The sequence below is a fragment of the Schistocerca serialis genome, chromosome 5, assembly GCF_023864345.2.
Source record: "Schistocerca serialis cubense isolate TAMUIC-IGC-003099 chromosome 5, iqSchSeri2.2, whole genome shotgun sequence".
NCBI classification, from domain to species: Eukaryota; Metazoa; Arthropoda; class Insecta; order Orthoptera; family Acrididae; genus Schistocerca; species Schistocerca serialis.
Genome location: NC_064642.1, coordinates 304,125,385 through 304,141,022, shown reverse-complemented (window position 1 = coordinate 304,141,022; position 15,638 = coordinate 304,125,385). Strand labels below are relative to the sequence as shown.

The 15,638-nt window shown below is 43.9% G+C and overlaps 1 protein-coding gene across 1 annotated transcript in view; it reads left to right on the top strand.

The window, feature by feature from the left end:
- The first annotated feature begins 1,261 nt into the window (after window positions 1-1,261).
- LOC126481914 (ecdysone-induced protein 78C-like) overlaps window positions 1,262-15,638 on the top strand; it is a 178,159-nt gene continuing 163,782 nt past the window's right edge. The window contains exons 1-2 of the mRNA XM_050105873.1: window positions 1,262-1,437; window positions 1,555-1,691. Of these exons, the coding sequence (XP_049961830.1) occupies window positions 1,262-1,437; window positions 1,555-1,691 (313 nt within the window). The remainder of the gene's footprint in view (window positions 1,438-1,554; window positions 1,692-15,638) is intronic.

Below are 15,638 nucleotides of genomic sequence, written 5' to 3'. Positions count from 1 at the left end.
CTGTGACACATTATTCGTTGCTGTGATCGTTATGTAGATGGTGGCGGGGAACAGGGGGGCAAGGATGGAGACAGCAACAAAGAGTCACCCCCACCCTATGGAACAGAACACTGCACCGCGCCTGTGCTACTGAAACAATTAACACTTCTTAGCGTTGTAAGTGGAAGAATATCACCATAACAGCAAGTATACACATGTAGATCATTAACACATATTAGCACTGAATATCTAAAAAAGAAAAAGTGAATCACGTCTGACAAAACGAAAGTTGCATTTACTCGGTTGCAATTAGACATTACGTAAAAATGAATGAAATAAGAGTGAAACTCAAAAAACGTAAGATGCAGGGTGGAATAATGACAATATTATGAAGAGCATTGATTACTACTAACCGTACAGAGGAGATGTTTAGTCGCAGACAAGCATACAATAAAGACTGCTACACATGTTAGCTTTCCGCCAAGAAGCCTTCGTCTAAAACAGTCCGAACATACACATTCACGCAACTACAACTCTCAGACATATGACCACTGTCTCTGCCACCGATGACGGAAGCCGATCAAGATGATTCGACATCGGTTGCCAGAGACAGTAGTCACGTGTGTGTGTTGGGCTTGCGTTAATATATATATATATATATATATATATATATATATATATATATTTGTGTGTGTGTGTGTGTGTTGTTTGCTCTAGAAAAATTGATTCAAATTGCTCTGAGCACTATGGAACTTATCATCTGAGGTCATCAGTCCCCTAGACTTAGAACTACTTAAACCTAACTAACCTAAGGATATCACACACATCCATGCCTGCGTCAGAATTCGAACCTCCGACCGTAGCAGCAGCGTGGATCTGGACTGAAGCGCCTAGAACCACTCGGCTATAGCGGCCGGCTTTGCTTAAGAAGAAGGCCTTTTGGCCGAAACCTCCACATGTTCAGCAGTCTCTTTGTTGTGCCCTTCTGTGACTTTACATCTCCCCTATATAGTGAGTAAATTTTCCTAAGATTGTGATATAAGAGTCATTTTTCCGTCTTCAATCACACGCCGTCCACCTTCGTGCGTTCAGTCGCAGCGAGACGAAACCTTTCATTACGGCGCTCCCCCCGCAGCCATCTGCCTCTTCCAGGTGGAGGAGCGGTCGACAAAAGGACGCGGCTCGCCGATCAATTTCGAGCGCATTGTCCCGCCGGTGAGGGCGCTCTGCGGCGAGATAGCGCTAACGAGCCGGCCCGCGGCCAGAATACGGGCGGCCGCCAATGGCGCGCACCGTTACGCTGCGGCTGCGAATATTACGCCGGCTGCGGCCGCATCGCGCCGGCGAAAGTTCATTGGCCGGCGCCGCGTCTAGGCTCGGATACCTGTCCGGCCAGTTGCTGGAAACCGAAGAAATGGATCGCTCCGCCTCCCTTCGCCATCGCCTTCCTGCCAGCCGGTTCGTTGAACCTGTCGCGCTGACGCATTACGGCCCGTTTCGTTGCTCTGTTTTGCGCGGCCTCTGTGTTTCTCCCTTTTCCGGAGCGGCTGTCTGCGCGCGCACATGTGTCCACAGGTGCGAGGCGGCGCGCTTCCGCACAAGGTGCCACGCCGCCGACGCAGGCCGCGTAGGCTCGCTCCGCGGCGCTCTACTCGTCCGCTCGCCTCACTTTTTTGTATTCTCCCTCGTACGAGCGGCGTCTTTCCCACAGAGTAGCGCGTCTGCTCGGGGCGTAACGGAGCCTGCGGTGCTCCCGTTACACGCAGCATCTAGCAGTACTCGTATCTCAGGTACAGATCCACGGATCGATTCTTTGAACAGACAGTTCGTTCGTTATTTAGGGTAATAAACACTCTAAGAGAGAGAGAAAAAAACGACGAACCACGAAGGAACTACCCGAATGTGACGCAAATTGACAAAATGATGTACATATAAAGGCAAAGAAATGATTACAATTTCAGAAAAATTGGGTAATATACACTACTGGCCATTAAAATTGCTACACCAAGAAGAAATGCACATGATAAACGGGTATTCATCGGACAAATATTTTATACTACAACTGACATGTGATTACATTCTCACGCAAATTGGGTGCATAGATCCTGAGAAACCAGTACCCAGAACAACCACCTCTGGCCGTAATAAGGGCATTGAGTCAAACAGAGCTTGGATGGCGTGTACAGGTACAGCTGCCCGTGCAGCTCCAACACGATACCACAGTTCATCAGGAGTAGTGACTGGCGTGTTGCGACGAGCCAGTTGCTCGGCCACCATTGACCAGACGTTTTCAGTTGGTGAGAGATCTGGAGAAAGTGCTGGCCAGAGCAGCAGTCGAACATTTTCTGTACCCAGAAAGGCCCGTACAGGACATGCAACATGCGGTAGTGCATTATCCTGCTGTAATGTAGAGTTTCGCAGGGATCGAATGAAGGGTAGAGCCACGGGTCGTAACACATCGTAAATATAACGTCCACTGCTCAGAGTGCCGTCAATTCGAACAAGAGGTGACCGAGACTTGTAACCAATGGCACCCCATACCATCACGTCGGGTGATACGCCAGTATGGCTATGACGAATACACGCTTCGAATGTGCGTTCACCGCGATGTCGCCAAACACGGATGCGACCATCATGATGCTGTAAACAGAACCTCGATTCATCCGAAAAAATGACGTTTTGCCATTCGTGCACCCAGGTTCGTCGTTGAGAACTTCATCGCAGGCGCTCCTGTCTGTGTTGCAGCGTAACCGCAGCCATGGTCTCCGAGCTGATAGCCCATGCTGCTGCAAACGTCGTCGAACTGTTCGTGCAGATGTTGGTTGTCTTGCAAACGTCCCCATCTGTTGACTCAGGGATCGAGACGTGGCTGCACGATCCATTACAACCATGCGGATAAAATGCCTGTCATCTCGACTGCTAGTGATACGAGGCCGTTGGGATGCAGCACGGCGTTCCGTATTACCCTCCTGAACCCACCGATTCCATATTCTGCTAACAGTCATTGGATCTCGACCAACGCGAACAGCAGTGTCGCGATACGATAAACCGCAATCGCGATAGGCTACAATCCGACGTTTATCAAAGTCGGAAACGTGATGGTACGCATTTCTCCTCCTTACACGAGGCATCACAACAACGTTTCACCAGGCAACGCCGGTCAACTGCTGTTTGTGTATGAGAAATCGGTTGGAAACTTTCCTCATATCAGCACGTTGTACGTGTCGCCACCGGCGCCAACCTGGTGTGAATGCCCTTGATAGCTAATCATTTGCATATCACAGCATCTTCTTCCTGTCGGTGAAATTTCGCGTCTGTGGCACGTCATCTTCGTGGTGTAGCAATTTTGATGGCCATTAGTGTATTCAAGAGAAAGGGGTTCACAAACAACAGCATCACGTTCGTCCTCCTCTGGCTCATGCAAGCAGTTATTCGGCTTGGCATTGATTGATAGTATTGTTGGGTGTTTTCCTGAGAGATGTTGTGCCAGGTTCTGTCAAATTGGCGCGTTGGTTCGTCAAAATCTAGAGCTGGTTGGAGAGTATTGTCCATAATGCTCTAAACTTCCTCAGTTGGGAGGAGATACGGTGACCTCGCTGGCCAAGGTACGGGGCAAGCACGAGGGCAGGCAGTAGAAACTAGGGCCGTGCGCGGGCGAGCATCACCTTGCTAAAATGTAATCCTAGAACGGTTCGCCATGAAGGGCAACAACACGGAACGTAGAATATCGACGTACTGCTCTCTGTCATTTTTATGTTGCATTATTCTCCATAAGTTACCTAAAAAGTTTAACATTTTCATACTTGTAAAAATACAGGACGAGGCAAAAGTCCTTGGACACCTTCATAAGTTGCAAGATTAAAGGGAAAATTGAAATGTGATGATGGGAACATAGGTTTGATGTGGGGCAGCAACTTTTGGAGTGAATGTCATTCATGACCGCCATCTTGAAATCCGCCATTTTGGATTCAAGTCATTTTTTTAAAATGGGAAGGGGGCTGTATGACACATCAAATAACACTCGCTTGATTTCTGGAATTTAATGGTGTAATTTGTTTTCGTCTGTCTTGTACAGTTTAGAGGTTATTAATGTTCAAAGTTGGGAAATTACCTTCATACCGACTGCTACAACACATGTTGTACGTGTTGTTCATCCCGTGCAATGCACAACTGTAGTAGCCGCAACCACTCTGACTTCTAAACTATACAAGATAGACACGACGCATTTCGGGAAATGATTCTCATTTTCAAGTGTGTTTTTCTCTGTGTGCTATGTTACTTTTTTTCGTAATGTTTGTGATGCGAAAGGTTTTGCTTTGTTCTGTTGACTTTGTTTTCTTATGCTCCATTTCCGCAGAGTCTCATACATATTAAACATCAAACACAATTTTCCGTGAGTCTGGATCATAACAAAACTCAAGTCAACAGAACGAAGCAGAACCTCAAACAACAAAAACATTGCGAAGAAATGGCATAGTAGACGGAGAAAAATTCACTTGAAAGTGGGATCATTTCCGAAATGCATCGAGTAAAGTGTAAATAAAAGGAAATCGTGACTGGCAGCAAAAAAGATATTGTAAACATTCTCATTAAGTAGGTAAGGGAGAAAAAGTTTAGAAAATATTCGAAATTGTGTTTAAAGTTTGTTGTAAATCGATATGTGCTGACATAATGAAGCAATGTGTGAGTGTAGTGTGGGTGATACGCACTCTGTTTGATGCAAAAGCTAGTTTTTCACGCATCTAAATGTATATAACTTCACACCTCGTGAACTATGTGTCGTACAGTGAATAATTTTGCAGGATCGTTCAATGATACATGTGAATTACTGCCTGCAAAACGAGTTATGAATAGACTGATTAGTAAAGAAATAACAAATGAAAACGTACTGCCTGGTTCTGAAGTTGCACTGCATGAACAAGGGAAGTCCAGCAAGTGAAAAACTTTTCTCCTTTCATAAACTTGTTGGGGGGTCTCAGCCAAAAAAGTTTCGTGAATGTCTGAAATTATGTCTAAGGTTTTTTTACAGTCACTAAATACGGTCATTCTCAGCTACTGAATGACTGAAGTGTGGTTAAGTTCTCCTGCGTCAATACATACACACAGTTTTACTGTGTTAACGCTCACAATACGAACGAGGGGAGGGGGGTTACTTCATACCCACCTATTAAAAATGTTGTAATCTAGTCGGTTATTTTACATGTTTAAAATTTCGAAAAAGGTACTATTTTTGATGAATTCTTCTACCAGATTCCATAAATGTGTACATTTTTCAGTTAAACTTATCCGATCAATTTAAGTCTTAGCAGACGATTCCTCTACGATTCTCTTAATCAATATTTTCAGGTTCAGGACCTTATTTTGAAATCAGTACGTCTTTAAAATGTTGTTGAGAGTAAAAGGCAACAAGAATTAATGGACCCGTTGGTAGTACACGTTACTGAAAGTGTGTTGAATTGTTAAGAGTGTGCTAAGATGTATTTTCAGGTTCTGGATTCTACTAACTTATTAGCACCTCTTTAAAAAGTGAATTGTTAATTTAAGTCAACTACAATAAAAATATTTGTTTTTTATTGTCTTAAGGTAGACATAAAGTAATCGTCCCCCAACCCTTTGGTAATGCGCGTTATGCAAAAAGGGTTGGTACTGCTAGGGTTAAACCTTACGCCTTTTAACTAGTAGATTCTGATCGGATTTCAAAATATTTAAATTCGGCCAATAATTTTACGGAGTACAAAAGCAAATTTTTGCTCCTGGAAGCCTTTAGGTAGGCAGGTTATCCGTTTAATACACTACTGGCCATGAAAATTGCTACGCCACGAAGATGACGTGCTACAGACGCGAAATTTAACCGACAGGAAGAAGATGCTGTGATATGCAAATGATTAGCTTTTCAGAGCATTCACACAAGGCTGGCGCCGGTGGCGACACCTACAACGCTGACATGAGGAAAGTTTCCAACCGATTTCTCATACACAAACAGCAGTTGACCGGGATTGCCTGGTGAAACGTTGTTGTGATGCCTCGTGTAAGGAGGAGAAATGCGTACCATCACGTTTCCGACTTTGATAAAGGTCGGATTGTAGCCAATCGCGATTGCGGTTTATCGTATCGCGACATTGCTCCTCGCGTTGGTCGAGATCCAATGACTGTTAGCAGAATATGGAATCGGTGGGTTCAGGAGGGTATACGGATCCCAACGATCCCAACGGCCTCGTATCACTAGCAGTCGAGATGACAGTCATCTCATCCGCATGGCTGGAACGAATCGTGCAGCCACGTCTCGATCCCTAACCCAACAGATGGGGACGTTTGCAAACAACCACCATCCGCACGAACAGTTCGACGACGTTTGCAGCAGCATGGACTATCAGCTCGAAGACCATGGCTGCAGTTACCCTTGACGCTGCATGACAGACAGCAGCGCCTGCGATGATGTACTCAACTACGAACCTGGGTGCACGAAAGGTAAAACGTCATTTTTTCGGATGAATCCATGTTCAGTTTACAGCATCATGATGGTCGCATCCGTGTTTGGCGACATCGCGGTGAACGCACATTTGAAGCGTGTATTCGTCATCGCCATACTGGCGTATCACCCAGCTTGATGGTGTGGGGTGCCATTCGTTACGCGTCTCGGTCACCTCTTGTTAGCATTGACGGCACTTTGAACAGTGGACGTTACATTTCAGATGTGTTACGACCCGTGCCTCTACCCTTCATTTGATCCCTGCGAAGCAATACATTACAGCAGGATAATGCACGACCATATGTTGCAGGTCCTGTACGGGCCTTTCTGGATACAGAAAATGTTCGACTGCTGCCCTGGTCAGCACATTCTCCAGATCTCTCACCAACTAAAACGTCGGGTAATGGTGCCGAGCAACCGGCTCGTCACAATATGCCAGTCAGTACTCTTGATGAACTGTGGTATCGTGTTGAAGCTGCATGAGTAGCTGTACCTGTACACGCCATCCAAGCTCTGTTTGACTCAATGCCCAGTCGTATCAAGGCCGTATTACGGCTAGAGATGGTTGTTCTGGGTACTGATTTCTCAGGATCTATGCAGCCAAACTGCGTGTAAATGCAATCACATGTTAGTTGTAGTATAATATATTTGTCCAATGAGTACCCGTTTACCATGTACATTTCTTCATGGTGTAGCAATTTTAATGGCTAGAAGTGTATAAATGAACGAAAGTCTTCTCTTCTGAAGAAGTTTTCTGGGCATAGTCCGTTCGCTTGCAATCGATGTTTGAGTTATGAAATAACGGAATTTGTAATAGAACCGGCATCCGCAAAGTTTGTCCCGCAGTGAAGCCTGTGAACTCTAGGGCAAAATTGAATCATGGAAATATTGCGAATAGCCGTCAGGTGCAATCATATTAGCGACTAGTGACGCTTAGGGAAAAAAAACCTTCCCTAGCGCTTTTCAGAACACGGGAGGCCGCGTTAAGTTATATTTAAGACTTTTTGGTAACAGATTATGTCACATACTTCGTTGCTCCCATGACATCATGTTATTCCCATAAATTAGTTTGAGGTGTTCACGCTATTTTAGGAGCACGTTACTTTCGAGCAGTTGTTACATGGGTCGACAAGCTAAAAATCTCCGAATGTAGAGTGAGAAGCTGTACCTACTCGACGCGTGTGCACCAGTGCGGCAGTGTGGCTCAGAGCAGAACAGATCAGACGCGAGGTGGGGACAGCATGAGAATGCGAGGAGCCCCTAGCGCGGTTCCTTGGCCGCCACCGGCGCGGTTTACAATTCAATGGCGAGGCGTGGGTGGGTGCGTGCGTGCGTGCGTGCGGCCGCGGCTCTCAGCCTTGACAGCGCTCTTCCATTGTGTCCGGGTACGGCACGGCGCGGCCACGCTCAAATTGTCGCGCCGCAGCTTCGCCACATCGCCACAGGAGAGTAGTTGGTGCACGTACTTTTTATGCTGTTACTGTATTGCAATGTTGTAGCAACACGCACAGTTTCGAAAAGTCTTCAGCTTCGCGCTTCTATGCGTCACATGCATGTTTTCCAGTGTCAACTAACCAGCTTCCATTAGACCCTAGCCTTAGTCTTTTCGTACCTCTTATAATCCAGCAAAGTATTTCCTTTCCCCATCTACTATACCCAAGTCTAGCAACATGTTATGCTCCTATCCATTTCATTTTCATTGCGTCGTCCGTTTCAGTTTTCTTTCTCTCTCACAAGGAGACCACGCGGCAATCGGGATTTTTGTAATTTTTTATGTTTATCGTACGTAGAGTTCATGACTGAGATACTTATTTGCTCGAAGCAGTTCGATGCAGCTCTCAAAAGGTCTCGAGAAAAATAACTTTGAAGTTTTCCGAACGCTGTAACGTTAAGATCGATTTTTCTACAGGCATTGTGATACTGTGATGCTTCCGACGTACGGGGGTCGGGGCGAGGGAACGGAGGACTGGGTTCGATTTCCGGCAGATGGAAGTTTCTAAGCAAAGGTTGTTAAGCGTAAAATACATAAAGGAGGAAAAAAGATTGGAAGTGCTCGAGATTGGTAATCGCTACATTCAGTCTCGGTGCAGTCATTACCTTTTGTGGATCCATTTCGAATACTTATGTCATTTTATTTACTTTTTATAGTCAGTTGTTGTGCGAGCACGAGCACTTCTATTCGGTGCACTGTCCTTATGCTTGTACATATTGTTTATTTTTAATTTGACATGACGATGTCCAGTGATTTTCTTTATCTTCGCATGCATATTCGTGATGTGACACGATAAATAGCATAGATCGGGGAGATTGTGTGAATTTGTAGAACATAAGTTCCGAAGATAGTAACTTAGCTTTACCGGAACGAATCATCGAAATAAATGCTTCACTAGCGATCTTAGCTGTTCTAAGATCGTGTTCTGGGTTCATTAATTATCTCATTTAAATATAAAATTCCTCAAATATAGTATAATTAATAAATATCATTTTTATGAAAAATGTATGCCCTCCTATTTCTATATCGCACCCAAACTTCTAGTATTCATTGCTAATATAATTTCTTGATTGCAGATCTTTCATAAAATATTGTTAGTAAAGATCTTTTGGGTAAAAAATTAAAATTATTTTTTCCGTCTTTATACATCACGGAAATGATCGTAGAACATACATCTTTGTTTAAAAATTTACTAGGGCCGGGAATCCAACCCAGTCCATCTCCATGGCAGGCGAGCACTCTACCAAAGACTCACATCGTCTGTTGAAAATCGACCTAACGTTAGGGTATTAAAAGCGCCCAAAAAACTCCAAAGCCGATTCTCTGGAGAATTTCTTAGTTTGTCTGCTTCGGGAAACTGATGTTTGAGTTCTGAACTTCACGAACCATAAATATAAAAAATACAAAAATCCGATTCCCGTGTGTTCTCCGTGACAGTAAAATACCATCAAGCATCTCTCCTTTTCTCATCGAGCAGCCCTCTGTTTCTAAGTGGTTCTCCACACTGCCGTAAGACAGAACTCATAACACATAGTGACTGGAAACTACCCAACTCACACATGTCGAAGGTTCAGTTTGGAAAAGGCTGCTTAGTTTGCCAAAAGTATCCCAATATTACTCTTCCGTTATATCTGTTACACACCCCACCCCCCCACCCCCCCCCCCCCCTACCCATTCCCTGTCTTCGGCTACGCTAAATACAGAAACTCATTAGCAGACGTGAAGTGTTTTGAGTTCTGAGGAAAGTGGGCCTTGGTGATAAAGGCAAAGTTCTTAGGGGCTCAGTATAAAGTGAAGTGTTGGGATCCAATTTTGCAGGAGACTTAGGACTGGCGAAGGTATCCCATGTGTTTGACGAGATGAAAGAAGTTTACACGGGGTAAACGGATACGGAAAACGAGTAGTAGTGCATGGTGCCCTAGAATTTGAAGGGCACAGCACAACTTGTGGGGGGCACAGACCTCACACATCATTTTCTAGTAGAAGCTAACTGGGATAATCCTGCTATACTCTCCTTAGTAGACGCTAGTCAACTTCCCATATCTCTAACAACATTAACACAGTTGATACAAACGTCAACGTGATATCGTGCGACGTAGTTGAAATATTAAATATCAGGTTTATTTGTGAAACTTTTTTCAGTACAGTAGAAGGTAAACAATCGGTAAGTACATGTCTGCATGCGCTACCAGTATGTTCCACAAAGCTGCGCATAAGCACGTAATTTTATCGGGGCTCATACCTTCTGTTTTATTGGCGATAGAAAGATAGGATCAAGTGTTTAGGATAGCCCTTAGGCTAGGGACCATTTGTATACCGAACGAAAGAATCTACAGTACAGGATCAAAGTTTGAATATTACACACTTCCTCCAGCTTACGCAAATGGAGCAAATCAGACGGTTCTTTTTGCATTGGAGGCGATCTACGGGGTGCCATAAGGAGCTTACGGAGACACCGTTTAGTTCACAGGTGTTTCCTGAGAAAAATCGAAAATAGCGTTTTTCACCATTTTTTCGCCGTCAGCAGCGGATAACTAAATAACTAACGTCATCAAATTGCTCCAATATCAATTTATATTCTCTAGGCATCTTCCCATTTCCTGAATTTTTTATCCATTATCGAGAAACACCCTAAAACATGATTTTTGGGTACCAAAACAAAGTCGTGGTTTCCACAACGACTATTCACAGTAAAGGGCTGTAATTTTAATGATACATTCGTAAGATCCAGATTTCTGACAACCTTCAAAAAATTTCTTGGTATCTTGATCCATTTCCGAGGTACAGAGGCTCAAAGTTACCCTACTTGCCCAAGTAAATAACACCCGTAAAATCCGGTGCGAGGCGAAATCGTAATTTATAACGTGAAGTAGCACGGAAAAATATGCTGTAAAGCATCTCCGTTATCATTAGAACGGTTCTGGGAACCGCATGTTGTAGTACTGAGGCACATGCAAAATTTTTGTGCACTTAAAATCATGTCTGAGGTGTAAAATTAGTTTTGTGTTATTTCAATTTCACTTAAATAAACTGTCAAAATTTTACTGGCCCATAAAGTTTTTTGCCTACGAGTGACATGCCACGCTGTAGCTGGGATGAGAAGAAAACCAGCGGAAAAAATGCTGTTATCGGAGCACAGAAAAAGGCGAATATGCTCCTGCTGAAAAGTGTTGTACCAGCTGCCTCATTCTACCATCCTCACCACCAAAAATTTCCCCAAAAATTTTGGCTTTAGAACGTATCTGCGCTATTTTATGCTGAGAGAGGAGACAGTGACGGAGGGAAAGAGACAAAAAATGTTATAAATATTTGACGATAATAGACAGTAGCTGTGGTACAGAAAGAGTGAAGGAGACAACGGCAGTGTGAGAGAAAGATGACACAGAGGGAGTGGAACATAGTTAACAGAACCAGAAAAAGAGTGAATGAGACAGTGCAAGTGGGAGAAGAATAAGGAGGAGGTGAAAGTGGAAATGAATGAGAGCAAGTGATAATGAGAGACAGTCTATAACAATTACAAAGAGGAAGAGAGGATATAGTGACAGAATAGAGAGCAGCAGTGCCAAGTACTGCATGAGATAGTAGTAGTAAGACAGAGCAAGAGGCAGACAGTGCCAGTGAAAGGAGACAGTTGTAGTAGGACAGAACGAAGGAGATTGAGGCTCTGAGACAGGAGACAATGACAGAGAGACACAAAGCGATAATGACAATGAGTTGGGTTAAATCAGTGAGTGAGAATGGAAGAAAGTATGAGTGGATGAGTACGAGCGACTTACAGTGATGGACTAAAGGACGTGAGCGACGAAGATTGTAGGCGTGAACTCCATGTTAAAAAGAGCGCGAATATGTTCGCTTCCAAACTTTTCGGGAAAATTTTAAAGGCGCTGAGGAAGGTAGAATGCGGCAGCTGGTACCATATTTCTCAGTCAGATTCTTTTAAACGGGAGCATATTCGCCCTTATTTGCCCACCGACAAGAGCATTTTTCAGTTGTACTCTAAGTTAATGAAGACTGAGAAGAAATTTATATTAGCAGGCCTGGAAGGAAGCGATGCCACAGCGAAAAATTTTCACTCTGCAGCGGAGTGTGCGCTGATATGAAACTTCCTGGCAGATTAAAACTGTGTGCCCGACCGCGACTCGAACTCGGGACCTTTGCCTTTCGCGTGCAAGTGCTCTACCATCTGAGCTACCGAAGCACGACTCACGGCCGGTACTCACAGCTTTACTTCTGCCAGTATCTCGTCTCATACCTTCCTAACTTTACAGAAGCTCTCCTGCGAAACTTGCAGAACTAGCACTCCTGAAAGAAAGGATATTGCGAAGACATGGCTTAGCCACAGCCTGGGGAACGTTTCCAGAATGAGATTTTCACTCTGCAGCGGAGTGTGCGCTGATATGAAACTTCCTGGCAGATTAAAACCGTGTGCCCGATCGAGACTCGAACTCGGGACCTTTGCCTTTCGCGGGCAAGTGCTCTACCATCTGAGCTACCGAAGCACGACTCACGCCCGGTACTCACAGCTTTACTTCTGCCAGTATCTCGTCTCCTACCTTCCAAACTTTACAGAAGCTCTCCTGCGAAACTTGCAGAACTAGCACTCCTGAAAGAAAGGATATTGCGGAGACATGGCTTAGCCACAGCCTGGGGGATGTTTCCAGAATGAGATTTTCACTCTGCAGCGGAGTGTGCGCTGATATGAAAACTTCCTGGCGGGTAAAGCTGTAAAACGCGGAGACTTCCAAGAACGGCGAGGCTCGATGGTACGAAGGACCAGAATACCCACCGTCAAGGAAAACTTTATCATAAAAATGGAACACTGAGGCTAAATACGCAGAGGCTTGGCAGTGACATGAGGTAAGCCAGCGGTGTGCTGCGCTTTCTATCAGCTGCAGTATTTGCAGTACGGGGTAACTGCTCGCACCACAATACATGCTTTTGGGCTAGCGGGCAAGCAATATTTCACTTGCGGCTACCATAATGCGTATGACCCGAGTGTTGGTAGTTGCATATATAAATCAAAGCAAAAACAACACAGCATTTTAATATACGCAGATTATCCGTTAAACCGACAGTCGGTAAAAGGAAATCTGTTTGAGTTCAGATACCAAGTCTGTCAGAAGTAATCTGCACAGTTTTATTTTATTTGGGAATCTCTAATCCGTATTTAATAATATGTCATCACTGTTAACGAACACCTTACAACGAAGGGAACGCTGTAAACGAAGTAAACAACGGCAGTGGTGACATCTCCTCACTGTAATTAACACTATCTATCAAAAAATGGCAGCTACCGCCTTAATGATCGTACTGTTTAATCACAGTGAAGTCAATTTTGAGTTAGTATCGTAATTCTGGTTCTGCTCATATTTTATGACTGTTTTCAAGCTATCCAATCGAAAGTTGAATAGCATATCCATATAATGTACACTTTACTTTCTTCCTGTGATGATAGTCGCTACGACCGAAAACAACAGAAAATGAATAATAGATTTGTACAGCTGATGGCAAACATTCAGTTCTTCACATTCCCGACATCTGTAACGAGTCACCTCATTAGACTGCTGAAGTGGAATAAATGATCAGATGAAACTAGAAATAGGAAAAGCAGATGTTCGTCTGAGGTTCTCTGGACGAATCCGAAGGAAATGTAACTCATCCACGGCATTACTGGCTCACATAACACACTTACTACCGACTCTTCAAACACTGCTTGTCAGACCGGAACCCCCTCCCACTGGGGTTAAAGAAGATATCGATATGATCCAAGGAACAACGGTGCATTTCATCACGGACTCCTTTAGTAAAGGAGAGAGCGTTATGGAGATGCTTTTAAACATTAGTGGCAGGGAATACAAGAGAAGCGTTGTGGACATAACTATTTATGGATAATATTCGAAGAGCGTTTTTCACCCCAAAAAGAGTTGGGCAAGTAATTACATCCTCCTATTATTTTCTTTTTCGTCATCAGCCTACTGACTGGTTTGATGCAGCCCGCCACAAATTCCTTTCCTGTGCTAACCTCTCAGAGTAACACTTGCAACCTACGTCCTCAATTATTTGCTTGACGTATTCCAATCTCTGTCTTCCTCTACAGTTTTTGCCCTCTACAGCTCCCTCTAGTACCATGGAAGTCATTCCCTCTCATCTTAGCAGATGTCCTATCATCCTGTCCCTTCTCCGTATCAGTGTTTTCCACATATTCCTTTCCTCTCCGATTCTGCGTAGAACCTCCTCATTCCTTACCTTATCAGTCCACCTAATTTTCAACATTCGTCTATAGGACCACATCTCAAATGCTTCGATTCTCTTCTGTTCCGGTTTTCCCACAGTCCATGTTTCACTACCATACAATGCTGTACTCCAAACGTACATCCTCAGAAATTTCTTCCTCAAATTAAGGCCGGTATTTGATATTAGTAGACTTCTCTTGGCCAGAAATGCCTTTTTTGCCATAGCGAGTCTGCTTTTGATGTCCTCCTTGCTCCGTCCGTCATTGGTTATTTTACTGCCTAGGTAGCAGAATTCCTTAACTTCATTGACTTCGTGACCATCAATCCCGATGTTAAGTTTCTCGCTGTTCTCATTTCTGCTACTTCTCATTACCTTCGTCTTTCTACGATTTACTCTCAAACCATACTGTGTACTCATTAGACTGTTCATTCCGTTCAGCAGATCATTTAATTCTTCTTCACTTTCACTCAGGATAGCAATGTCATCAGCGAATCGTATAATTGATATCCTTTCACCTTGTATTTTAATTCCACTCCTGAACCTTTCTTTTATTTTCATCATTGCTTCCTCGATGTACAGATTGAAGAGTAGGGGCGAAAGGCTACAGCCTTGTCTTACACCCTTCTTAATACGAACACTTCGTTCTTGATCGTCCACTCTTATTATTCCCTCTTGGTTGTTGTACATATTGTATATGACCCGTCTCTCCGTATAGCTTACCCCTACTTTTTTCAGAATCTCGAACAGCTTGCACCATTTTATATTGTCGAACACTTTTTCCAGGTCGACAAATCCTATGAAAGTGTCTTGATTTTTCTTTAGCCTTGCTCCCATTATTAGCCGTAACGTCAGAATTGCCTCTCCCGTCCCTTTACTTTTCGTAAAGCCAAACTGATCGTCACCTAGCGCATTATCAATTTTCTTTTCCATTCTCCTGTATATTATTCTTGTGAGCAGCTTCGAAGCATGAGCTGTTAAGCTGATTGTGCGATAATTCTCGCACTTGTCAGCTCTTGCCGTCTTCGGAATTGTGTGGATGATGCTTTTCCGAAAGTCAGATGGTATATCGCCAGACTCATATATTCTACACACCAACATGAATAGTCGTTTTGTTGTCAATTCTCCCAATGATTTTAGAAATTCTGATGGAATGTTATCTATCCCTTCTGCCTTATTTGACCGTAAGTCCTCCAAAGCTCTTTTAAATTCCGATTCTAATACTGGATCCCCTATCTCTTCTAAGTCGACTCCTGTTTCTTCTTCTATCACATCAGACAAATCTTCACCCTCGTAGAGGCTTTCAATGTATTCTTTCCACCTATCTGCTCTCTCCTCTGCATTTAACAGCGGAGTTCCCGTTGCACTCTTAATGTTACCACCGTTGCTTTTAATGTCACCAAAGGTTGTTTTGACTTTCCTGTATGCTGAGTCTGTCCTTCCGACAATCATATCTTTTTCGATGTC